Source organism: Girardinichthys multiradiatus, chromosome 2, assembly GCF_021462225.1.
Source record: "Girardinichthys multiradiatus isolate DD_20200921_A chromosome 2, DD_fGirMul_XY1, whole genome shotgun sequence".
Lineage (NCBI taxonomy): Eukaryota > Metazoa > Chordata > Actinopteri > Cyprinodontiformes > Goodeidae > Girardinichthys > Girardinichthys multiradiatus.
The window spans coordinates 52082432-52109405 of record NC_061795.1 but is presented as its reverse complement, the minus strand read 5'-3'; the positions used below and the strand labels follow the sequence as shown (position 1 = coordinate 52109405).

The 26974-nt window shown below is 42.6% G+C and overlaps 2 protein-coding genes across 3 annotated transcripts; one reads left to right on the top strand and one right to left on the bottom strand.

Moving 5' to 3' along the window:
* Positions 1-6060: 6060 nt before the first annotated feature.
* chmp1a (charged multivesicular body protein 1A) lies at positions 6061-14713 on the top strand. The gene is made up of 7 exons (XM_047381436.1): positions 6061-6201; positions 8876-8895; positions 8994-9071; positions 10398-10544; positions 10695-10823; positions 10927-11120; positions 13608-14713. Exons 1-7 carry the CDS (start codon positions 6195-6197, stop codon positions 13627-13629), a joined length of 597 nt encoding a protein of 198 aa, XP_047237392.1. The 5' UTR covers positions 6061-6194; the 3' UTR covers positions 13630-14713.
* A 3617-nt stretch (positions 14714-18330) lies between these two features.
* LOC124859520 lies at positions 18331-21695 on the bottom strand. Of its 2 annotated transcripts, none has more exons than XR_007036126.1 (5): positions 21353-21695; positions 21153-21230; positions 20611-20709; positions 19647-19830; positions 18331-18750 (listed from the first exon to the last, which is right to left on the bottom strand). XR_007036126.1 is itself a non-coding variant. In XM_047352363.1 (5 exons), the coding sequence occupies exons 3-5, from the start codon at positions 20686-20688 to the stop codon at positions 18709-18711; spliced, it is 723 nt and encodes a 240-aa protein (XP_047208319.1). In that variant the 5' UTR covers positions 20689-20709; positions 21153-21230; positions 21353-21695; the 3' UTR covers positions 18331-18708. The 2 variants fall into 2 exon arrangements, 1 of the variants encoding a protein (XP_047208319.1); XM_047352363.1 differs by having other exon boundaries at positions 20192-20709.
* Positions 21696-26974: the final 5279 nt, after the last annotated feature.

Sequence of the window (26974 nt, the reverse complement as noted above, 5' to 3'; positions counted from 1 at the left end):
GTATGCTGTTTGTAAAACATGTTTAGTCGTAATCAAGTACACCAGTGATTAAGGCACACTTGTAAGGCAAATTCTGGATTGAATCAGCCCTGCATCTCTTCATTCCTCAAACAAAAAGTACCATCATGTGTCAAGTCTCATCTGACCAACAAAATTGCTGGCATGTGCACTAAAGATTTAAGAGCCTTTGGAACAGTAGAGGGCTTCATCAAGGGAAGATATCAAATAAATTCGTTGTGAAATAGAAATAAATTTATTGTGCCATTATATGTACAATTTATACATCATTAAATATTAAGTGTACCACTAATTACGTCATGTCGTCTTCAATATTATACTTAATTATTCAGTGGCACATTTAATTGCATAATAGTCCATTTCATGATATAATGGTACATTTATTGTTTCTAATGATGTATTAAATAAATAAATGGTACCTTTAATTTAATGGAACATTTAATGTTACATTTCTTTCATGTTAGATTTACTTCACTTAGGGGACATTCACAACATTTTTTATTTAATGATGATTTTATTGTATTAATTTTGTCCAGTTTGACTCTCCATTCTTGATGCCTGTATAGGTCATGTCAGACTTTTAATCAGGTGTGCTGGAGCAGACACACATCTAAAACTCGCAGGAAGGGATCCCTGAGAACCAGGGCTTTGAACCATTGAGGTACAGTTTCTAAATTGTGAAGGTAATGCCTTTTTGCCCTTTTGTTCACCAAGTACAGTTCTCTTGCTAGGTGCATTTTTCTTTCGTTTCAGCAACTTGAAACATAAAAGTGATGTCATTGTTCAAAGGAAACAATCACTTAATCACCACCTTCGGGGGTGGATGAGATCCGCCCTGAGTACCTCAAGTCTCTGGATGTTGTGGGGCTGTCATTGTTGACACACCTCTTCAACATTGTGTGGCGGTCGGGGACAGTGCCTCTGGACAGGCAGACTGGGGTGGTGGTCCCCCTTCATAAGAAGGGTGACCAGAGGGTGTGTTCCAACTACAGGGGGATCACACTCCTCAGCCTCCTTGGTAAGGCTTACGCCAGGGTATTGGAGAGGAGAGTCCGGCAGATAGTCGAATCTCGGCTTCAGGAGGAGCAATGTCAGCAGTCTGCTTGTTTTTTACGGTGTCGGATATTGGCCCAAATGTTCATATGGGTGCATCCCTACTTAAAACATAAACACAGTTGACAGTGACTTAGTAACATATTGATAGTTCAGTGTATGTATTTAAAAAAACAACTAGATATTAGCTTTTGATTATTTCGAATGAAAAGACAATTTACATTCTTACAAAATCCCCTTTTTATCCTTATCTAATATTTGTTAGGAATTCGCTTGATGTCCAATATATATGACATGGTGACATCTATTGGTAAAATCATTACCTGCACACAACTGATTTTATTTGATGTTTCAAGACTGTTTTCCAAACAATGTTGGATAAATGAAGAATAACTCAAATGTGTCCTTGCTACACAAAGACATTGTGTGGCACAAGGTCTGTATCATGCTCACTTTAAAGTACCACCATGGTTCTGCATCTCTGCTGACAGAGCTCTCTAAATACTGCTCGCTGGTGCTTACTGCTGTTTTTATTAATATTAATTTAGTCGGCAAATTATAGGGGTTGGACAATGAAACTGAAACACCTGTCATTTTAGTGTGGGAGGTTTCATGGCTAAATTGGAACAGCCTGGTAGCCAGTCTTCATTGATTGCACATTGCACCAGTAAGAGCAGAGTGTGAAGGTTCAATTAGCAGGGTAAGAGCACAGTTTTGCTCAAAATATTGAAATGCACACAACATTATGGGTGACATACCAGAGTTCAAAAGAGGACAAATTGTTGGTGCACGTCTTGCTGGCGCATCTGTGACCAAGACAGCAAGTCTTTGTGATGTATCAAGAGCCACGGTATCCAGGGTAATCTCAGCATACCACCAAGAAGGACGAACCACATCCAACAGGATTAACTGTGGACACAAGAGGAAGCTGTCTGAAAGGGATGTTCGGGTACTAACCCGGATTGTATCCAAAAAACATAAAACCACGGCTGTCCAAATCACGGCAGAATTAAATGTGCACCTGAACTCTCCTGTTTCCACCAGAACTGTCCGTCAGGAGCTCCACAGGGTCAATATACACGGCCGGGCTGCTATAGCCAAACCTTTGGTCACTCATGCCAATGTCAAACATCGGTTTCAATGGTTCAAGGAGCGCAAATCTTGGGCTGTGGACAATGTGAAACATGTATTGTTCTCTGATGAGTCCACCTTTACTGTTTTCCCCACATCCGGGAGAGTTACGGTGTGGAGAAGCCCCAAAGAAGCGTACCACCCAGACTGTTGCATGCCCAGAGTGAAGCATGGGGGTAGATCAGTGATGGTTTGGGCTGCCATATCATGGCATTCCCTTGGCCCAATACTTGTGCTAGATGGGCGCGTCACTGCCAAGGACTACCGAACCATTCTTGAGGACCATGTGCATCCAATGGTTCAAACATTGTATCCTGAAGGCGGTGCCGTGTATCAGGATGACAATGCACCAATACACACAGCAAGACTGGTGAAAGATTGGTTTGATGAACATGAAAGTGAAGTTAAACATCTCCCATGGCCTGCACAGTCATCAGATCTAAATATTATTGAGCCACTTTGGGGTGTTTTGGAGGAGCGAGTCAGGAAACGTTTTCTTCCACCAGTATCACGTAGTGATCTGGCCACTATCCTGCAAGAAGAATGGCTTAAAATCCCTCTGACCACTGTGCAGGACTTGTATATGTCATTCCCAAGACAAATTGACACTGTATTGGCCGCAAAAGGAGGCCCTACAACATACTAATAAATTATTGTGGTCTAAAACCAGGTGTTTCAGTTTCATTGTCCAACCCCTGTAAATGAGTAAAATACGACTTTGTAATGGTGCAAAGAGGATTGGGCGGCAGACGAAGGTGGAGATCTCAGTGGCCCGATCCTCAGATGCTTAGGCTGGCTCTAGGGACGTGGGATGTGACCTCGCTTGGGGGAAAGGAGCCTGAGCTTGTGCGGGAGATCAAGAGATATCGACTAGAATAGTCGGGCTCGCCTCCACGCACAGCGTGGGCTCTGGAACCCATCTCCTCGAGAGAGGTTGGACTCTCTTCTACTCTGGAGTGGCCCACGGGGAGAGGCGGCGGGCTGGGGTGGGTTTGCTTGTCACCCCCCAGCTCAGCCGTCTCGTGTTGGGGTTTACCCCAGTGGATGAGAGGGGCGCATCCCTGCGCCTTCGGGTTGGGGACAGATCTCTGACTGTCATCTCAGCCTACGGGCCGAGTGGTGGTGCGGAATACCTGGCCTTCTTGGCATCCCTGTCGGGGGTGCTGGATAGTGCCCCTCCTGGGGACTCCATTATTCTGCTGGGGGACTTCAACGCCCAGGTGGGAAATGACAGTGACACCTGGAGAGGCGTGATCGGGAGGAATGGCCTCCCCGATCTGAATCCGAGTGGTGTTTTGTTATTGGACTTCTGTGCTAGTCACGGATTGTCCATAATGAACATCATGTTCAAACATAAGGGTGTCCATCAGTGCACTTGGCACCAAGACACCCTAGGCAGGAGGTCAACGATCGACTTTGTTGTCGTATCATCAGACCTTCGGCTGCATATTTTGGACACTCGGATGAAGAGAGGGGCTGAGCTGTCCACTGATCACCACCTGGTGATGAGTTGGATCCGCTGGAGGAGGAGAAAGCCGGACAGACTTGGCAGGCCCAAGCAGATAGTGAGGGTCTGCTGGGAACGTCTGGCGGAGCCCTTGGCCAGGGATGTATTCAACTCTCACCTCCGGGAGAGCTTTGACCAGATTCCTTAGGGATGTTGGCGACATAGAGTCCGAGTGGACCATGTTCTCCGCATCTATTGTTGATGCTGCCGCCCGTAGCTGCGGGCGTAAGGTCTGTGGTGCCTGTCGCGGTGGCAATCCCCGAACCCGGTGGTGGACACCGGCAGTAAGGGATGCTGTCAAGCTGAAGAAGGTGTCCTATTGGCCATGGTTGGCTTGTGGGACTACTGAGGCGGCTGACGGTTACCGTGAGGCCAAGCGTGCTGCGGCCCAGGCTGTGGCAGAGGCAAAAACTCAGGCCTGGGAGGAGTTTGGTGAAGCCATGGAGAAGGACTACCAGTTGGCCTCGAAGCGATTCTGGCAAACCGTCCGGCGCCTCAGGAGGGGGAAGCAGTGCTTCGCCAACACTGTTTACAGTGGTGGTGGGAGGCTGCTGACTTCGACTGGGGACATTATCGGGCGGTAGAAGGAGTACTTCGAGGATCTCCTCAATCCTGCCATCACGCATTCCCTGGTGGAAACAGAGGCTGGGGACTCGGGGTTGGGCTCTTTCATCACCCAGGCTGAAGTCACCGAGGTGCTTAAAAAGCTCCGTGGTGGCAGGGCTTCGGGGGTGGATGAGATCCGCCCTGAGTACCTCAAGTCTCTGGATGTTGTAGGGCTGTCATTGTTGACACACCTCTTCAACATTGTGTGGCGGTCGGGGACAGTGCCTCTGGACCGGCAGACTGGGGTGGTGGTCCCCCTTCATAAGAAGGGTGACCAGAGGGTGTGTTCCAACTACAGGGGGATCACACTCCTCAGCCTCCCTGGTAAGGCTTACGCCAGGGTATTGGAGAGGAGAGTCCGGCAGATAGTCGAATCTCGGCTTCAGGAGGAGCAGTGTGGTTTTCGTCCTGGCCGTGGAACACTGGACCAGCTCTATACCCTCTATAGGGTGCTCGAGGGTTCATGGGAGTTTGCCCAACTGGTCCACATGTGTTTGTGGACCTGGAGAAGGCATTTGACTGTGTCCCTCGTGATGCCCTGTGGGGGGTGCTCCAGGAGTATGGAATCGGGGGCCCTTTACTAGGGGCCATCCGGTCCTTGTACAAGAGGAGCAGGAGTTTGGTCCGCATTGCCGGCACTAAGTCAGACCTGTTCCCGCTGCATGTTGGACTCCAGCAGGGCTGACTTTTGTCACCGGTCCTGTTCATAACTTTCATGGACAGGATTTCTAGACGCAGCCAAGGGCCAGAGGGGGTCTGGTTTGGGGACCAGTGGATTTTGTCTCTTATTTTTGCAGATGACGTGGTCCTGCTGGCCCCCTCTATTCAAGACCTACAACATGTGCTGGGGTGGTTCGCAGCCGAGCTCCTCCAAGTCCGAGGCCATGGTTCTCGACCAGAAAAGGGTGGCTTGTCCTCTTCAGGTTTGAGGGGAGTTCCTGCCTCAAGTGGAGGAGTTTAAGTATCTCGGGGTCTTGTTTACGAGTGAGGGAAGAATGGAGCAGGAGATTGACAGACGGATCGGTGTGGCTGCCGCAGTAATGGGGGCGCCGTGTCGGTCCGTTGTGGTAAAGAGAGAACTGAGCCGAAAAGCAAAGCTTTCGATTTACTGGTCGGTCTATGTTCCTACCCTCACCTATGGCCATGAACTTTGGGTCATGACCGAAAGAACGAGATCCCGGATACAAGCGGCTGAAATGAGCTTCCTCAGCAGAGTGGCCGGGCTCTCCCTTAGAGATAGGATGAGGAGCTCGGCCATCCGGGAGGGGCTCAGAGTAGAGCCGCTGCTCCTTTACATCGAGAGGAGCCAGTTGAGGTGGCTCGGGCATCTATACTGGATGCCTCCTGGACACCTTCCTTGGGAGGTGTTCCAGGCACGTCCCACCTGGAGGAGGCCCAGGGGACGGCCCAAGACACGCTGGAGGGACTATGTCTCTCGGCTGGCCTGGGAACGCCAGGCCAATATTGAAGTGTCAGAAATATGAACAAGAAAGAACAATTTTAAGGAGAGAATTTGTAGGTATTAAAGAAAATTTTATTTTGAGAGATACTTTGCAAAGAAGTTTAGGTAGCAAACATATTCAAATTATAATTAGATTTTTCAAAAGCACTAAATTAATAAATAGAATTTGATTGTTGTAATAGTAAATAAGATTTAAAACCATGAAGAACCACACTCCATACCAGTCGGTGGCGGTAATGCACATCATAACGTGCCAACTGCCAAAAAATAACACAGAAGAAGAAGAAGAGGAGAAGGCGGAAGAAGACATCTGTCGAACTAGGAAGAATTAGCTTTACAAACCAGAACAGGTCCAGAGCTGTTTGCCGAAGAATAAACGAGCATATCGTCTGTGTCGGGCGTCGTTTTTGTGTTGACATGGAAGGTACGTCTTGTTTTGACGGTTTAATGCTCCGTATTGATGGAACTTGTCTGTTTTTGTCTTTAATCTGGTAGCTACTGTTAGCTTTGGTGTGAGCGAAGGCGGTTTAGCCGTAAACAGTAAAGCTGTTGTTTGTGTGTTTGGGTGTCTTCATGTTCAGCTCCAACTTTAACTGGATCTAACTGGAACGTGTTGTTTAAGAAGATCCAGTTGATTTTGTATTTGTGGCAGATGAAAATTGTTGCAAGACCGAATGTCAACCAGACACTTCATGAAGTTTTCACCACAGCAACTTAAAACTTACAGAAACACCTGGGCCAGTATTCAGAAAGATCCTCAGAATGATTCAGAAAGGAGAGGACGTGTGAGCTGTGATTGGTTGTTAAAAGAAACAAACAAAAAACAGCAACAAATGTTGTCCTAGTTATCAATGGAGAAAAATTATCCAATGGTAGAATTTAGGCTGTATTCAGAAATGTTTAAATTATGATGATAAAACTTGAAAGATTAAATTGTCACACAGCATCAACATGTTTGAACGTAGCTTATTTACGTGCTCATCATTATTTTGATTTGCTTTTATTGATTACCCTCCATTGTGGTCGTTTTCATACTGCATCTAATTCATATTAATAAATTTATTATTAATACTAAAACTCAGTATTTTACTGTGATCTCCTTGTTTAATGAGGCTTAGTTTGGTATAATGACCAAGCATTGTAGATGACCATTTAGGCTGAGGCTGCTGACATCATCATGAACAATACAGAAAATTCCCAATTCACCTCATTTACATTTTCCTGCTCTGGATATAGAGCTCAGATTAATTATTGGACTGTTGGCTACAGTTTATATATATATATATATATATATATGTGTGTGTGTGTGTGTATACATTTAAATTAAGTTAAATTCAATTCAGTTTTATTTATATAGCGCCAATTCACAACACATGTTGTCTCAAGGCTCTTCACACAGGGTTTGGAATAGTATAGAGTTGTTGGGGAGGTTATAATTCTGTACTATATTCTTTCTAGTATTTATTGATCCTTCCTAATATCATCTTACTAGAGGTTGACCTTTAACCTGTCCTGCTGCTGAAACTATTTAATTTCCCACTAGAGGGATGATAAAGTGAATCTTATCTCTATATTAATAATTGTATGATTGTTCTAGAAGTTTCTGTTCTCATTAACTCGACTGTTTAGGAGGTGGATCTCTGCACCATGGAGCTGGTAGCGTTTTATTCATTCACTGTTGTTCATTGGAGGAGAAGATCTCTCCTTTCTCTCTGTCTTTCCTCCATCTTCTCTGCTTCAGACACTCTTAGGTTCACTAAAGGTCCTCCTCACTGCTCTGAACATCTCCTCACGTTAGCAGCTCTCTGAAGGCCTGAGATGATTCATGAATAACTTTCATCTCACTGATGGAAAATTCTAAGAATTTGAGAAATTAAGTTTTTCTTAGAATGACGTCACTTTTAGTCTCTGGATTCTTTGGGAATACCTGAATTTTATGAGTAAAATTTTTTATTCTTTGAAACACCTCCCTCATTTTAATATTTTGCTTAGAAACTAAACCAACATTTGTTGTAAATTGGTTATATATAAACATGAAAATATGCTCTCGTAGACCATAGCGGCAGCACAAAGCTTTTTTTCTTCTGTTTATTGTTTTTACATTATTTTGTTATAAATATTGTTGGGATTCATTGACTATTAAATAATTCCAAACTGTATTAATTAGTTTTTCCCAAAGGATGTCAACAGTTTTTCTCACTTATTTATCTCCCATCAGACTTGCTTTGTGCGCTTTGAAACATTAAAAGGCTGTTGGTCATAACAAAACAATATGTCTGTATTGTGCTCTATAATACTTTTTGAGTCCATTTTTCAGGGTATTTACTGGGGATATTCTTTCATTCTAATGCACAGAAACACGGGCCTGAGACGTTTCAAGGAAAAATAATTAGCGAAATTCAGTTTTTTTTAGTGAGAAACATGTTTTTCTGAATGTTTTATAACTTTAGATACTATTAATGAAAACTGTAAAAAATGAAACAAAGTTTTTGGGGGGAATTTTTCAGAAATATGTAAATAAAACATGTATGCTGTTGTGACCAGTGTTTTATAAATATTGTTTGAGTTTTATATTTTGTCAGTAATAGCTGTGGAAATGTTTGAAAATATAAATTCTAGATCGATGGTCACGCTGTCGTATGGATGGTGTCTTTGTGTTGTTCTACAGCTGGATGTTAACCAAACAAGACGTCCGTCATCTTAAGATTCAGGGTTCTCTGTCACATCCAGAAATATACTAGAACAACAACACTGTGGAAAGGACCCCTCTTTTTTGGCTGTGTAAAATAGAACAAATTATACATAAGAAAAACAATACTGTACAAAAGAAACAAATGAGGGGAACAAGGAAAGGTTGTTAAATCTCTGAGACTGAATACAATTGGTATAAATATTAACTTTTATAAGAGATGATTACAATAGTGCAAATCTCAACTGAATGTGTTGATATCATTTGTTCATAGTAATGCAAGCCTTCACCAGAGCAAAAATGTTCTTTTGCTCTATAACGTAGCCTGGGATCTAACATTGTGATGTTTGCAGAACGTCTCTTTTGTTACAGTTTATATTAATACACAACATATTCTGTCTTTCCCCAGACACACTCTTTCAGCTAAAGGTATGTCTATGAGATGATGTTTGATCCGTATCATCCATTAAAGCTAAAAGTTAATTTCTTTTCAAATATAATCCACACTTTCTCATTGTGTATCACAGTTTACATCAAAGCAACTTGAGAGACTGGCTAAGAAGGCAGAAAAAGAGTCTGAAAAGGAGCAGGCAAAAGTCAAGAAGGTGAGGTTTAGGATCATATGTAATGCTCACTGAGGTGGCTGAATAGTTTGCAATGGTCCATATTTGTTTTTCATTTGTCAGTTTTGTTCTGCTTGATTATTTGTTGTTCTGTCTTAATTTCTACTGTCACACCTCTGCTTTGGATAAAACACATGTACAACGTTGATACAGATCAAAAAAGAACAAAACGACCAGCAGTTACCAATAGCTTGTTTTATTGTTGTGTTTGAACCATTTTAATCAGATTTTCTACTGAAGTAAATGAAGCACAACTTGTTTGCAATCTTTAACATGTGCAAATGCAAACATTGGGTGACATACATATCATAGTCTGCACTGCTCCTGTCTACTATCAGGTCCTTTTCCATAGGCTCTTACAATGTTTCGTCCTTTTTGTGATACTTTTGTTTTTTTTATGTGTCTTATCTCTGTTCGTGTTTTCCTGTGAAGCACTTTGAATGATAAATGGGCCGAAGTTATACAGGAAGCTGACATCAAACCCACAACTTGCGATTGCAAGACCACTGCTCTTCCCACTGAGTCACAGTTCCCCAGTTTAGTTCAAATGACCGTGTGAATGGATAGTGCTTTACAGATAAAGCTTCCATGCCTTGCTGTAACTGCATTAAAAGGTGGTTCCACAAGCTATCAAAGGTTAGGGTTAGGGTGCTGAATATAAATGCAGGCCACTCCATGCATCATTTTCCTCCAATTCATAAATATGTACTACTTTATTCTAAAATCTCAATAAAATACCGTGGAGTTTGTTGCTCTAAACTGAGAGAATGTAAGAGCATTAAGCAGAGGGGAATAATTTTGGAAGACATTATATTTGAAACCTTTCTATTCTTGGTACACACCGATAATGTTGAAACAAAGTAGTATTAAATCTCTGTATCTATAATGCTGAGTCAGATAATAAGCTGTGCATAGTGTTGTATTATCATACCTGTAGATCTTCATTGCAGCTGCTTTCCATCCTTCCTATTTATTTGACTTCTGTTTCTTGCTCGTCTGGCTGTAATCCATAATCATTCTTCACACTAAGGATGGAGATACCGGTAATCGCCTTTGAGTTGGGAAACTCATTCAGATTCTCCAGAAGATTTTTTCCTCCTGGCAACCTATAAGTGATCAAGTTACTTGCTAGGAAACTGTTTGCACATTCATGGATAGATCTGTGCATTCATTTGTAGAAACAATCTATTCTTATAAAAAACTAAATATAATTAACTCCGAGACAAAACAATTATCTGTACTGCTTTGTGTCCGTCACAGACATTACATAATTTTACTGCATAGATAACAGAATCTGTTTCTCAACAGGCTTTGCAACAGAAAAATGTGGAATGTGCCAGAGTTTATGCTGAGAATGCCATCAGAAAAAAGAATGAAGGTGTTAACTGGCTGCGCATGGCGTCACGAGTCGATGCGGTGGCCTCTAAGGTGCAGACTGCTGTCACCATGAAGGGAGTAAGTTACCTCGGTCACTTTCCAGTAAATGATGATGTGGATAATTAAAGGTTCTGTATAAAATGTAGAATTAGACATTTTTTTTATTCATTTTTAGTCTGACTGTATAATACAAATATAAATGCAAATTCATGCCATTTATTCCTTTAGGTGACTAAAAGCATGGGCCAGGTGACCAAAGCCCTGGACAAAGCTCTGAACTCCATGGATCTACAGAAAGTATCTGCAGTCATGGATAAATTTGAAAGCCAAGTTCAGAACCTCGATGTCCACACCTCTGTGAGTGGCTGCGCTTTCTGTACTTCTACATCTTCACTGCTGTCATGCCTTAAAAACGTACCCACACCCATATCTGCTTTTTTGCGTCCTGTACCTGCACCAGGTGATGGAGGACTCCATGAGCTCAGCAATGACACTGACCACACCCCAGGAGCAAGTGGATAGTCTGATCCACCAGATAGCAGAAGAGAGCGGCCTGGAGGTGATGGATCAGCTCAACCAGCTGCCTGCCGGAGCCACCTCATTGGGCCCAGAGACCTCGAGGAACCAGGAGAAGGAGGACCAGCTGTCTCGACGGTAAGGCCTGCTCTTGTTTTTCCACTATCATTTGTCAGGTTAGATTACTGCAGGAAAACATCAGGCACGTTCTAAAGCTGAAAATGTCTTCTGTCAAGTCGTATGGATTGAAATATGATTAAAAACAGTTTTGAGTGCAAGAAAAATACCAAATAGCAATTGCCCTGAGCCGTAAGTACAAACTTTTATCGATGCCATTATCCAGATCTCTGCAGATACTGTGTTCATGACTCATTTATGCCCCTTTTCCACTGGCTCAATTTGGCCCTACTCGATGCCACTCTGCTTGCTTTGCGAGCGTTTCCATGACTTTTTTCTGTACCGGTACCTACTTTTTTGGTCCCTGTTCCTGAGCACGTCCGACCGGAGGTTATTGCACTAATCGCTGCTCTCAGTACAGCTAGAGATTCCTGCCAATATAAATAGTTTTAACCATCCGCTCTTAGTCTGATTGACATTTTCAGTCTCTATTCATTATTTTCATTTCCATTTTATTTACTGGATAGTATTTTTGTGTTTTTGCAAGAAAACATAATTCTTTGCCATGTTCCTTGTTTTAAATGAAGGCAAGGTGAAACGAATTCTTGCGGCTTTATAACATTTCAGAACTCATTATAATTTGCGTTTTATTTTCTTTAGACTTTTTTTTTACAGGTTTGTTATTCCTAATGCAGCAGACTAGGTAAAACTCCACCACTTTTTTTTGTCTTAAATACATCGCAAGAGGAGGCTTTAATCTTCACAAAACAATTCCCCAAATAAATTCTGTACACATACCTTTTAGTTTTACAGCAACTTAAACACAGGCAATGACATTTTTTAAAAACCCCTCAGGTGCTTAACAGGTAAAGTAGAAAATAGTTTGTCAGCAGCTCAGTGAGGTTGTAGTCCGGCTGCTGACAGGATAACGAAATATCTGCTCTTGTTTCTTGCTGAGGCAGCCTGTTATTGAGATAGTTTTCTAAAATGTACTCTCTAAAGATTTAATTTACAGAACTGCTTTTATTGTTTGTGGAGTCCCACACAATACTGCTGCTTTAGGAAAAGTGAACATATCTTAGCTTATGTGAGTAATGCCAAATGTTTTATATTAACATTTGCAATATTTATTGCAGGCTTCACAGTGAAATGGCTTGAAATGAGAGTTTTTTCTGATGGCTTGTTGAGTCTTCCATTTAGAATAAAGCATTCAATTATTTCTTCAAACATAGAGTATTGTATTACAAATAAACTAAAAGGAAATTGGTTATTTTGTTTTTTGATACAAGGCTTTCTTTGATCCAAGTTAGACTGCAGTTCTTAGAGGATGTTGTTTGGTAGTCTGACAAATTAAAAAGTTGTATCTCAAATAATAATATCATTGAAAAGTTCATTTATTTCAGTAATTCTCATGAGAAACATGCATATTATACTCTATCATTACCCACACAGTGAGACAGACAGACAGACAGACCTGACATTCAGTTTGCATCAAACCATTAAAAAATCTTAATAAAACAGAAATATATGTCTACTGTAAAGTATCTCAGATAAGATGGTTCTGATGTTGTCTCAGGTTCAGGAGTGAGACTGTAACAGTGGCGGCTCATGTTCTGGGTACGTCTGTGTGTGTTGGATCTTGAAGCGCTGAATCCAGTTTCAGTCCAAACCTTGTGGATTTCCTCCTAACTGTTAAATTGTCTTTGCTTTGCAAGGCCGCACTTATCCCTGTTGCTTGTGTACCTTTTTCTCCCACATGTTTTCCTTTCACACATCTTTCCATTAATATTCTTGAATAGCGCTGTGAACCAACTGGCTTTTTCATCAGTGACCTTTTGGTTTTTGCCCTCCTCGTAGAAAGTGTCAGTGACTGTTGAATGAACATCTGTCAGTCAGCACTTATCTCTGTGATAATCTTGGTCATCACAGAACATTAAGGCTTTAAAAATCACTTTTATTGATCTGATTTTCAGATTTTCTGTGAAACAGAATTTTGGGTTTTTATAAACTGTAAGTCAGAATCATCAAAATGAACAGAAAGAAACACTTAAAATATAAAATGTACTTCTTGTAATAAATGTTTTATTTTGTTTAACTCTAATTTGCTGAGATGTACGTGAAGTTAATGTTAACACTTTAGACATGACAAGTTTTTTTTATTTGGTAACATGTAAACTGGTTATTTAATACTAGAACTAAACATTTATCTGACTTTATTTTCTATTAGCATGTATTTATTGTATTAATTGATAAAGTAGAATTTGAGCAGCAGCTGCTTTGGGAGTGTATTCCTGTTTTAAATAAAAACCTTTTAACCTGTTTCTGCTTTACCAAATGTGATTTGAACAGTGTAGCGTTTGTGGCCCTACTCACAGTTTATCTAGATTTTTGCTGAATATTCTTTTTCTTATCAGCATTGGACGTCATGCAGTTCTGACAGAGTTTACTGTAAATACAGAAAGCTGCTTTATGAAGCAAACAGATTAACTGTGAAACGTTTGCTTACAGGTTGGCAGCGCTGCGAAACTGAAGGCTGAGGAGGCGACGGCTGCATGGAGGATAATGTGTGTTTCTGTTGAACTTCCTGTTGGGAGAACCTATTGATTACCCTCCTCCTCTGCCTTATAAATAAATACTCACAGCAGCCAGAAAAATCATCTGAGAGTACAGACAGATCTTTGGTTTACCTCTTTGGTTTGAACCGTCTCCTCCTCACTTATTTTTGTCCAATCCAAGGCATCTGGGTGTACACTTTATCAACATTTGTTAAAATCTGTTTTTGTACAAAGAATTTTATTGATTTGTTTTGCTGTTTCTAAGATAGTTGTTAATCTAGGTAGACTTACACAAACATACAGTATAAAACATGAAAAGAACATTGGGTTTAAACCAGATGCTGGTAACACTTAGAGACTGAATGAATCTAATGAGTGAAGAGGAGTTAAATCTGAGTGAGGTCAAACAACACAAGACAATCCCCCTGTATCTCTATATTAGCAAATTTATTTAATTTCACTTTCATGCATTCAGATTTTATGCTTTAAACGCCTTATTTTGGGATGCCGGTGCTTATTCCTCCAGTGCCTATAAGGAACAGTCAGATCATGAAAATGAGATATTTTCCTTTGCCCTCAAGTCATAAGCTACTTTTTATGACTTTCTTGCCAACTTCTTAACTGGTGGATGAGCCTTTAGTAATCACAGGTGGACTTTTATCATCTTTTCATGGATGTTCAATATACCCATCAACTCCAACAGCACCTTCAGATGTCTTGGACCACCCTGATTAACAGAGTTGTCGGCAGATTTCTCTTCGAAATTCCGAACTCTTTCAGGAAGCGTGGATCTACTACACATCTCGGATCCTATTTTAACTTCTGTTTATCCCGAAAGTTGTGATCATGGTATGCAGCAAAGTTGGGGAAAGACAACGACAGACGGACGCTATTTATATTTGTCTCAGAATTTATTTCAGATAACAGCTTCTGGGGGTTGGGATCTCGGTCTCGTTCATTTTAATATTGGGGAAGGGTTTATTTATGTTCCATCTCCACTGACTGTTCGGCACTTTTCTTTAATATATTTATCTTGTACAAATAAAGTTCTGCCCTCAACATTGTCTGTCAGTAGTTGTGTTCACTTATAAAGATTTTTTTTTTTAGAGGAAAGATATTTATTTAAATTCTTGTAGCAGATTCTGTGTCTTTGCATGGCTGCCACTCTGTTGACAGGAGGAACCTTCTACTAAACCGTTTGAGAAAAGCATCGCCACTCAGAAAGAAGCCATAAATATGTTACATTTATCAGGTGCAGATGATCAAGTGCTAATTGGTTGGATTCTGTGCTTTTTTTTTTACTTAAATTGCAGATCCATTAACTTAATAAATGCCAAATAACAAATATTGAAGCATTATTTAAATTGTTTTCTTTCTATGTTAATCGGTGTCAAAAACGTTTAATCAATAGTCCGTGACCTGTTTCTTTAGAATATAAATATGTCACACCGGGTTTCTTTTAGACACTCTTCATAAGGGGAAAGACAAGAGAACATTGTGTTTAAGTAAACCAAATGTGTTAGTCGTTATAAATAAGGAAATGGAAACCCATAAGCATGTTCGTTGAAAAACAGGTGTGCTTATTTCATATTTTTGCTTTCTTCCATCAGTGTTTGCGTCTGGTCAAAAAAATCTTAAATTTATTTGACCACTACTGTTTTAGCTGAAACTGATTTTACATATATGGCGTTACTTGTGACTGAAGTACAATTTAACTGTATGTATTTATCAAAAAATGCAAATACTGACAGTGTTCCAAGTATTTTCATTCAAGACAAAAATACAAATATTACAAGAATTAAAATACCAAAGATTCATCCCTAAAGTATTGGCAACAACAGGTGAAAAAAAACAAAACGTTTAATTTATTAGAAACAATTTAACTTCAGTTTATATTATGATTCCATGATTAAGCTACATATGATATACTGTATAACAAGTTGGACTTCAGCTTGCAAAACAACACAACACTAAAACCAATTGAGACAGTTAAGCTTTAAAAGTTTTAGATAAACGAATACCACCATTACCATAAGACACAAACTAAATGGGAATGCATTGTAAAATAAATTGATTCTGTATTGGTTTATCAAATATTTTCACTTCAAGAATTCATTCAGAAGACTTCCAGTAAACTAACAGCAGGTTCTCAAGGTGGATTGATGATTGGACTAGACATCAGCGACTACCACCTAACACACATGCACCATTGCTATGCATGGAATTAGGGCTGCTGCAGAAGAAAACAAAACTGGTTCTTCTTAAAGGCCAGTAAAGTTCTAGGAATGGTATAACATTTCTTTGACAGTTTGACTTGAATATAGTTGACATGAAATGTAATTTGCAGGAAACTCTAGAAGACATAAGCGATGGACACAGGTATGCCATGAAAAATAGTACAGTGTTTAAAATTCTGAAGCTAAACATTTTACCTGGTTAAATAAATATAATACAGGGATTTCAATATTCATATACAGTAATTTATAAGTGAAGTTTATGAAGGGTACACAGAAACTGAATTCTCTGACATTTTAGCATTAAACATGTTTTTTTTTTTTCAGATTCTGTGCATTAACTATGTTCTAAGTTAAGATTAGTTTTATTAAGTATGTTTTCACCTTTTAGGTTCCTCAAAGTGGAACTAACCTCATGAAGCTTGTTCTGCATCAGCGGCCAGAGCTTCTTGTGTTTTATCCTTTCTGCTGCTCTTTTGCTGTCTCTGTGTGTCTTTGCTGTAACAAAGCCTCAGAAGAAGAAAGGAGGGAGGTCTGTCTTCAGTCTGGGAGCTTCAGGCAGTGATAGCTGAGAGGGCCCTTTATGAATTTGCAGACGTTTTAGCTTCAGTTATTAAACAGGAGAAGTTTTCATTCTTGGTAATATTAACTTCCACTTTGATGACCCCACAGCTGCAGATTTTGTCTTTTAACATTGATCAACATGTTTCTGGACTCGTTCGTAAAGCGGCTCTTAAATTTGATCTTGATTTGTCTTTAGGACTAAACATTGACCATTTCAATGTTGAAGATATTTATGTGGGCAACAACAGCTGCGGTTTCTTTAACGTCAAATCTAATGTTCCGGCGTGTCCCAAATTAGAGTTAGAAAGACAGATCACTAACTAATGGTTTTTCAACACACAAACAGAACAATCAGGCATTACATCTTGACCGTCTACCTTTTAGTGCGTTGGTCCCCCTTTTGGTCCAAAAACAGCCCGACCCATAAAGACATGGACTCCACCAGACCCCTACATTGCCCCTTTTCCAATGGTTCTGTTCAGACCGGCTCTGCTGTGCTCAGCTCGCTTTGCGAGTGTTTCCGTTACTGTTTTTTCCCACCAGTACCCAGTTTTTTGGTCCCTGCTTCTGAGCAGGTCCAACTGTGGCCGGGTCAGGACCACATGTGATGTGAACAGACTGCTGTTCACTGATTGGCCGTGGGACCAGGAGAAATGAGAAGGTTTCCCAAGAGGTCGTGCAGGGAGACGTTAATAAACCTCAAGAGTGACTGCAATAATATCAAGGATCATAGTGGCTGGAGCGGGTCAAACCCAAATATAATTTAACTGTTTACCAATCTTAAACCAGGCTGAAAGAAAAGAAAAAGGACAAATCAGCTTTCTGAATGACATGCAGGTAGGGGGCGCTGTAGCTAATAACATCCTAAACCAGCTGATCACACATAAAATCAGCTGTTCAGACACACAAACATTTCCCCAAAACACACAAATAAACCACCATGAAACAGCGTGTTTGGTTCTGATATTTATCGACGGTCCTTCACAGAACCAGCGTCTGCAGGAGGAGGGAGCAGGCAGAGAGCAGCTGCCCGTAATCAGACTGCCTGCATCGGATCAAACTGGAGGAAGACCTGCTGAATCCATAGAGCACGAAGATCCAACATCCAACCTAAAACTAACTTCACCGCGGTCAGAAGTCCATGGTTCTGGGCTTTAAAGTCCTGCTCCTCGTTATCACCATCGATGAGACAGAAACTTCCTCATAAAGCCCAAAATGTTCACTTTTTCAGGGACACTTTGGAGTCTCAGCATCCAGACAGCAGCACCTCTCCTCTCTGCTTCTCCTGCCACATCAGAACCCCTGAGCCTTATTCTGGTTCTGGCTGGGCTGTGGTCCACATAATTATCCCACTGTATCATTTTAGACATGTAAAAACATAAATATCTTGTATATAACATAATACAAACATTTGTTTTTTTGCTTATCTATGTTGTTTATTTTCTATTTATTTTTTATAGATTTACGCCGATTACTTTAATGTAACAATTTCATACAGTTATGTTAATAGCGGCACAGCGACCTGACAGCTGGAGGTGGGACTTTAAGCCATAGCTCCAGCCAGACCCGGTGCCAAAGGGCCTGGGGGGCCGGATCACCTATTAAAATATCTGGACCCTCCCAAAACAGATTACAAACCCCAGATAAATTAAGTTGCAACTATGCAATGTATTACTCTAGTCAACCAGCAGGGTTGCTATTAAATAGGACTTTGACATGGTAGTATGCCAAAATGGGCTTAGGGTTCTGCATCCTTCGCAGGCCGCATTTTAGGCTCCTCCAAATGCGTCCTTTTTACCAGTTTTGAAGGATGGGTGTGGTCACTGTTTTCTTAAGGCTTCTAACCCACATGCAGGAAAACTCTCAGGAGAATCGGAATCAGTTTAATGATATTTATTGAATACAATGGGTAATGTGCAGCAGAGAGTCTTGTCCAGGGGAAAACAGTGACGTGGAGAACCGGGAGCTCTGAAAGAGAGACACTGGTAAGATCCAAAGAACGGAGAAGGGGAGAAGAAAGAAGCTTACAAGATGATGTGTGATGGTCCGCCAGGGGGAAGGTTAGTGGTCGATGGGGTTGTTAACAGCGGGGAGTCCGATGAAATCCAGAGGGTAATGAAGACTGCAGTGGTGCTCGGCGAACAGGTAGTGCAGAAGACGAGGTTGAAGATGGATAGGTTGGTCAACAGAATGGAAGCCAGTGGTGGGAATGTGATTCAGGTAACAACGGAGGTCCTTGTAATGACGGAGGTAAGATCACAGGAGAAACTGCACGTAGGAAGTGGAACTGGGTAATACCTGCAGGACAGGAGAGACACAAGGATTACTGTTGGTTCTTCAGGTGAGAGATCAAATGGTTCTGGTAGGATGCTCAGCTGGTGTAGTTCACAAAAAGCTCAGAAAAATGTTTAGGTTGGTTCACAAAAAACTATGGGGCAACAACCCCATTTCCTGACAATTTCTGCAACGCATGTGTTGCGATTATTATTATTATTATGAAAACATTATTTAATACACTGCTCAAGAATACATTTTTAGAATATCGACAAATTAAATATATAATAAAAAATCTATTTAGACTTAAAAACGTTGGGTTACAAATGCCATCAAGTGTACTAGAGTTCCTAAAACTCAATCACCCCAAGTTAATGTCCTAAATATACAGGACACTGTCTAATATAGATTAATCAATTTCCCTTCCTATTACAAAATGGGAGGTGGACTTATCAGTTAACTTTGACCAAATATTCTGGTCTCAGATATGTTCCAGAACAGATTAGATAGAATAGATTAGCAAATGCATTTTGTGCCTAGTTCGGTTAACAGACTTATTGAAAGAGGTCCGGCCATTTCTCTACCAGACAGAAATAAATACTAATCAAGTCTGATGAATGAGTCACAAGAATCGAGTACTACATTCAAAAGTGTGAAAGCCCATTTCTTGTACTCAGATGAAATGAAAACTTATATATCATAATAATGACTTTGCTAATTTATTATTAAGAGAGAGAGTTTTTTTTTTCAGTGGTGGAAATGGACTCCCTAAAAAAGTGAACCTGGCCAGTTTTCCGTTTTATGTTAAGTTTAATTTCCAGTTAACACATTAAAAAATTTGTTTGATACCCAGATACTTTTGAGTGATGCAAATCTGAGTGACTAAAAGCCAAAGTATTGAGTGTACTCTGTAATTTTACCTTTATTTCACAGATGCCAGTTCCATGACAGTCACAAGTGACAATCCCATCAGGGGAGGACCCCATATACGGCCACTTGGGGTTCAGCCAGAGACCACTGTCCATACACGAGAAGCCAGTATGCTCCCGACCCATCAGCTTCTCATATGCTCTTCTTGCTTGGGATTCATGTTTTCTTCCATAACTAAACAATACAATACAAAACATAAACAGGAAATTATTACTTAGTGTTTGTCTAGAGGTACTTCATTAATTTAAATGCAGTTACCCTATCCACTGTGATTGGTCCTACTCCTGTATATGGTTAGCCTTATAACCCTATAACTTATGATGACCCTTCAAGGCTGTCCATTTCATTAATAAACAATGAAAACAGTAAAGGTGTTCTAACTGAAGAAAGATTACAGTAAAAGATTGGGTATGGACCACAACTTTATAGTTGTGAAGTGAACTTTCCATTTCATAGAACATTTTCTTAGTTCATAGTGGACAGCCTCATAAACCCAATCTTACCTCTGTCTTACCATAATTCAAACCCTAAATACCTTGTAGCAGCTGTAGTGAACCTATATGCGTCTGGGTAGCATATAGCCTTGATCAAGCTCTTGGATGGTTGCTGGGAATTTGTCTTAAGAACTTGTTTCAACTTAGAGGCTGTTATGCGTCCAGCTCTTTGCTTAAACCAAATCCTGCTTGCACTTTGACCTCTGGTTGCCCTCTCTACAGCTTGGACTTCGGACAGGGTGAGCTCTTCTAGCTGAAATTCCTGGCAGAGCTCTTCAAGCTCTTTCGAGGGAAGCTCCAGAGTCTCTGCTGTTCGGTATTCAAGAATAGTTTTAGGTAGCATGCTGGATTTAGGGATCAATTCTTTGTGGTAAGGCTCCTTAGCCATCAGTGCTGCAAAAAACCTAGCATACGTTTCTGACCCTCTCTTCACTCTTGGACATAGAGACGATTTCCCCACCGTGTTTTCAGTTCTCCTGCCGTTGATGGAACCATCAAGCTTTTGTTTTTTGGACTTTGCTGATGACAGGTCGATCATAGCTACTGGAGCAGCAGGAATCTGAAAATAAGTTAACACAAAGGATAACAAATTACACAAATTTGTTTGTTACCATCTTAATTTAGCCTATTGTGACACAGTGTCCAAAAACCATTCTGTCACCCTAGCTTTTTTACATGTGATGGCATCAGCTTCTTGCACTTCTCTGTAGTGCAAGAAGCTCGCATCTTTACCCCAGTTTCAATGGAAAATAGTACTGCCCCTACACGAGAACACAATTCTGATAGTCTGTGAAGAATAGATTGACCTTCGTTAAACCTTAAATGCAATCTATCTATATCCTCACATTTTGATATACAATCTAGTTTACTTAATATAATACGAAATATTACATTAAATGAATTGACAGGTTTGTAACCTCTGGTTTGGAAGAATACTGGCAGTATGCTAGCTGTACGTGTGTGATATCGTGATAAACATAATAGCATTCATAAATGACTTACCCTGCCAGGACTTCTCCATCCTCCTTCGCAATAATCCAGGTCTTCAGAGGCGTTTCATTTGATCTCTGAGACATTTACCTTGAAACACAAACGACTGTCAGGTTAATGTAGCCGTAGAGAGGCGCTGTATGTTTGTTTTAACCACTATTGCTAACCGCTAACATCTCCACTAATAGATGAATATATGAATTAACACTCACCTTGGCAAAGACCAAACGATCATTTTCGCGGAGCCGTTTGGTGCCGAGGTTCTGGACAAAAAAGTTTTATGCCTCCAGACTTTTGTAGGCTTTCATCTGCTGTTTAGTGTAGTAAGACGTTTGAAGTACCAGATAGTTCGTGATATCAACAGCCTCGATTAACGGCAAATCTTGAGGTTCTCTCGAAAACTCACTCATCTTGATGAGATTAAGGGTCACATCCAACATATCTGTTAATTAACTGTTTGTATCCTCGCCTGGAAACTGGATCTAAATCCCTACAATACGGACTCTCCATAACGGTTGCCTCCATTGACATTTTACTTCCTGCCCTCCATCCGAAATCGCGTCCTCTTCGCGCGTCATCAAAATCACGTGACTGAAACCCGGCTATTGGGGTCAGCCGGGGAGCTGGCTCCCTGGGAGAGCGGTTTGCCCCCCAGTCTTTCCCTCCACATCCCCGGACACCTCCCTCCGCCAGCTCCATCACATTACCACTCATGGAGTGCTTGGGGTGCGGGTGCGCCATTTGAGTGCCGCAAGGGTTTTCCATCTCTGCGGTCCCATGGCAGCCTATGCCCCAATTTTATTGTACAACGTAAACTCTCACTTATAACATTTTCATGACATTCACATGTAGGGCCTTGGGGGTGGGCGCACTCAGTGGCATCAAGAGGGAGGATATCCTCGCAGCCTAACCTCTGGTGCCTGCGCTCACCTCTAAGGGTATAATTGCATGTAGACATTGAGGGTTCAGAGTGGGAGGGGGGGTGGCAGACCCTCTTCCCCACCGTTTTTTCTTTTTAAATGCACACTACAACAACACGCATCAACACCACATTTGAGCTGGCGGAGGCAGGCTTGGGGTCTTTTCATACTCCCGTTCGCTATTTCCCATCTGTGGTCAGAGGCAGTGAGAGGGAGTGGGCCCTCTAGTCGGGTCTGGGCTGGGGTCGGGTCTTGGGGATTGTCAGGTGCTGGCGTTTCGGCTCTCTCGGGATCGCTTGGTTTCCCTTGGATCTCGGCCCCTGGCTTTGGGCCCTGGTGTACCAGCTGGGGGGGGGGGTGCCGGGCTCCGGCAGGGGGGTCTTAGCCGGCGTTGATTGGGATGTGGCCCCGCATTGGTGGAGGGGCTGGCCGGCTGGACCGCTTGGTGGGCCGTGGTGCGCCATGTGGGGGTGCGGGTGGCCGGCGGGCTGGGGCACCCTTGGGGTTTGGGGGTGGACTTGGAGGGGTGCCCGGTAACTCGGTCTGTCGTGGCCTTCTTCCCCTGCTTCCTTCTGTGGTTCTGGCCCATGGTCGGGCGTCGGGCTGCGGTTGGCGGTCAGGTGGGTGGGGCGGCAGAGCATGTCTTGTGACTGCTCTGGGGCAGCTGGCGGGTTGTGCTTGGCCCGGAGCGGTTGGCCTGCATGGCCCAGGTACCCGGCTGGTGCATGTATCCCTCTCGTGGACTGGTGGGCTGGGGCTGCTGGTGCTGTGTGGGGGGGTTGGGCGGGCTTGGAGGTGTGCTGCTCTGCTGGCTGTGAAAAACACAAAAAATACATTCACATCATCATCACATTCTTTTGGTCATCAGCTCTGGTAACACTGACACAAAGTGAAACAACCATAAAAAGAAAGAAGGAAAAAACAAGATAACCAAATAAAGGGGTCATAGCTTAGTCGTCCAATTCCAGTCGGGCACAGGAATCAGCCTGTGGCATTGGCTAAGGTAGCGCTATGAACCATGGGAAAATAAATGTGAAGGAGTCAATCCTGGTTTGTAACCAACAATGCAGTGTGTTATCTTAACAGAATCCAATGTTTAACATGAGTTTAGGTTTAAACAAATTAGCTCTTTCAAATGATGATGGGATTTAACATAACTCCTGTCTCTAAATTTTTTAGATCAGAAAAAGGAGAGGAAAGAAAAGTAATATAATAATAATGGAACTGCAGTACTTAGGCTATCAGCCAGGTGTGTTTGTGGAGGTTGCAAGGTGTCTGCTGTGGTGGACTTTAGGATTTTCTCTACTAAATCCAGCAGAACTCGGCAAGTAGGTATCCGTGCCTCGGTGGGGCTGTCTACTGATGAACTGACCTCTCTTAATAAGACTTTGCATGAATTCTCTGGCAGCATTTGTGTCCATTAAATCATTCTTAATCACTTCTGTGAGGGTCTGCAGTGCATGCAGAGGTTAATGGAAAAATAGCGTGCAACTTGCAGTTTAACACTGTGTCTACCTGACAGGTAGTTATATGTTAAACTGTTTCTGTTGAAGAAAGTTGTTAGTGGTTAGTGCATGTTAATGTGAGTCTAGGAAACATGCACCTATTTAACTAGTCCTACGCACTGGTCTCTCCTTTCCCGGACATGGAGACAAGCTCTGTTCTTGGGCAGGAGAGTTCCATGTAGGACTTCATCTGGTTCAGCAAAACAGCAGCAGCTGGGATGACGGTGTCAACCTTTTCTGACAAGCGCCCAACCGACTTAATGAAGCTGCATGTCACAGTTAGAAGGAATTTGTTACCTCCTGTTAATTTTGGAGCTGGTTCGACCCAGTTGGTCTGAAGGTGGAACCAAGGTAATGTAACCCCCCTTCGCTGAAGCGGAGGTTGACTGATTGGCTGAAACTGGCAGCAGGTTAAGCATCCTTGGATGTAGACCTGAGTGTCGTGAGGTGTTGGAGGCCAGTGCGCCATCTGTTGGAGGGTGCGGAGTGTGGCTTTGTAGCTCCTATGGCCCCCTACAGGAGAGTAATGGGTGTAGGCTAATGTGACCCCCCTTTGGTCTGTTGGAACGATGTCCACAGCATGGGAGAGCTGTTTGATGCCAATCTGCACAATGGAGGTGCACACTCTGGCTGTCTTAAGGAGAGGGCGGAGCCTGTCTGCTAAGAGGAGTGTGTTGCTGTGTTGTGCCTCAGTTAAAAGGGGATCTTCTTGGCACACGCGGCCATACAGCTCTCTACTGGTTGATGAATTTTCCAGCCAGAATGCTAGAAGCACTTCTGGTATGAACATGCTTTCCAGGTGTACACCTTCCACCACTTTGCGGTTGTAAGTTTTCACACTTGGGTTCTTTAAAGAGCAAAGAAAGGATGCATGACTGCATCTGGGAGGAGTTTTCTGGGTTGCTGGGTGCAGCTGTGTCACAGAGGTGCCCATGTCTGGCACCAACAAGGGCCTGAGAGGTTCTTTGGGGTCCTCTAAACTGGCAACCTGGTTTGTCACCCAGGATGATTTGCTGCTTACACCCAGTGGGTTTTGCACCTTTGCCTGGACCCAGAGTTGGTCCTGGTGGCAGTCAATGAGTGGGGCCAGCCTGTCCAGCAGGTCCTGGCCACCAAGAAAAAGCTCTGTGTTCAATGTGCACATATAGATGGGGTGGACACGTGTCATGCCTTTGAGTGTGATGTTCATCTCCACCCAGCTGGTGATGCTTACATCACAAGCTTCAGCCTGAAATGGTTTACTGAGGGAGAGCATGGCTCTACTCACCTCCTCGAACAAGACTGAGCCCATCAGGTTGATCTCTGATCCTGTTTTAAAATGGAAACTCAGTTTGACATGTCCTTCTATACTGGTCAGATAGTATAGGTAACATGTATGCTCATTTTGATTCAGTTTACTTAAGAACCGTGGAAAAATGGTTTGTGGTGTTTCTCCTGGAGAGGTCCCAAGGGGTTCTTGGAGTTTCCCAGGTTTGTCTCTCCATCTGATCAAGTAGACTCTGATGGCTGTGGAGACTGGGTCCACCAATAGTCGTGCTGAAGGGGGTTTTGGATCCATTTTTACCGGATGGGCAGCTGCTGATGGTGGAGGTTGGGCGTATGCCTGGCGCACTGCTTCTGTCAGAATGTTGCAGAAGGCATCCTCCATCTCTCTCCTCAGGTTCCATCCTGCATGTTGACTCCAACCTTTACCATCAGGCTTACCTTTGGGCCTCACGTGATGATCAGGTCGTCTGTTCAACTGGAAGTGGTCCGGCAACTTCGACTGTGGCTGGTACTCAGTACCACCTCCCCTGGTCCAGCTGACCAAACATAAGTTGTTCCCTTAACCTGTTCTTAACATGGGTTCTGTTTGAAGGCATTTCTCGGCCTTCTAACGCAAGACTGTCTTCTTCTGTGTGCACCTGTAAAACTCTAACCTCACCTTCTGATCTATTAGTAGGGGGTGCATGTGTTTCCCACGCCATCTGAGCGTATTTACGGATCTCTTGCATGGTGAGGGTTTTTGTTCTTTAGTACATCGTAACATCGTAACGTACGCTTTCATGCATGAAGGTCGTGGAGGAATAATGATTTAAAAACATGTTCCTCCTCTATGCTGGGAGCATTACCACCTTGGAAGTAAGCGGCTCTCAGGCGCTGGTAATACTTCGCTTTTCTTTTGCTGGATAGCCAAAGCACCAAGTGTTGTGGAGGCCCGGTCTGTGTACACAGAATATTCTTCCCTTAAAGCTTCACAGAGGGTTGAATAATGGTCTTGGACTCTAGAGGGCAGGCTCTCCATGAAAATATGGACGCTCCAGATGAACTTAACTTTTTCCTGTGCTGATGGGCAGCACAGGTCTAAAAGGCAGAGTTTGACTTCCCTAAGATAATCATCAATGTTTGATTGCTCATTATTAGGGTCAAAACGCTCTATGCCTTGGGCAAAAGACTCAAGTTGGTGTGTGCACGATCCACTCTCAGGGATTGGTGCTGACCCATCTGAGTCATCATCTGAAGGTTCATTCCTGCTGCATCTCTTGTGTGTCAGGGTATCACGCTTCACCCTTGGGGGAGGCACTGCAGGCTGCTCATGGTGCAATGGTGGGCCCTGTGCTCCATGGACTCAGGTCCTGGGCAGCGGTTGAGGGCGGTATGAACCACCTGAGTCCCCGAGACGGCTCTCATGTCGCCTTGGCGGAGGTGAGGGATCATAGAGGAGGGTACTGCGAATCAAGTGTGAAGGCTGCTCGCCCTTAAACCTTGAACCATTTACTTCTAGTGAGTCCACCGCCAGATATTGTTCATGGCTGTCTCCTACAGTGGGGTGGGACACCACACCACTGAATCTAATCTGCCAACTTATACCTGTTCTGGGCTCTGTGGATGTGTGGGCAAAACCACAAGCTTGGGAAGGAAATCTCTGGAGAGCAGCTTCTACATTTTCCGGCTTTGAGTGGAAGGTTCTTTGATGGCGTTGCAGGTGTGTCTCACCTACAAAGGTTTCAACCTGTAAGACGGGATTTATGTCCACCCCCCAGTCCTCTGGGGATGGGGTTGTGTTCTGGCTACGCTCAACTACCTCCAACCGGCTCTCAACTCAGACGCTTCCAACTTCTCCTCCACTTCTAACAACTCACATCCAGTGGCATCTGCTGTCTGCAAAGTATTATTCAGTATAGACTGCAGATTAACACACTGGTCAACTTCCGACCTGACCCTTCGCTGATATAAAAGAGTGAGCTGTCGTAACACATCGGCTACCTGTCTGTCTTTTGATGGGTTCTTAATGACCTGGAGCAACTCCTGAATCCTTGCTTCATATTGCTCAATGCTATAATCATTAAGAGCTTTACGCTCCTCTGATGACAATAAAATCAAAGCTCTAATTGCTTCCTTTGCCTCCATTCCTGTGGAGTCCTCCTGA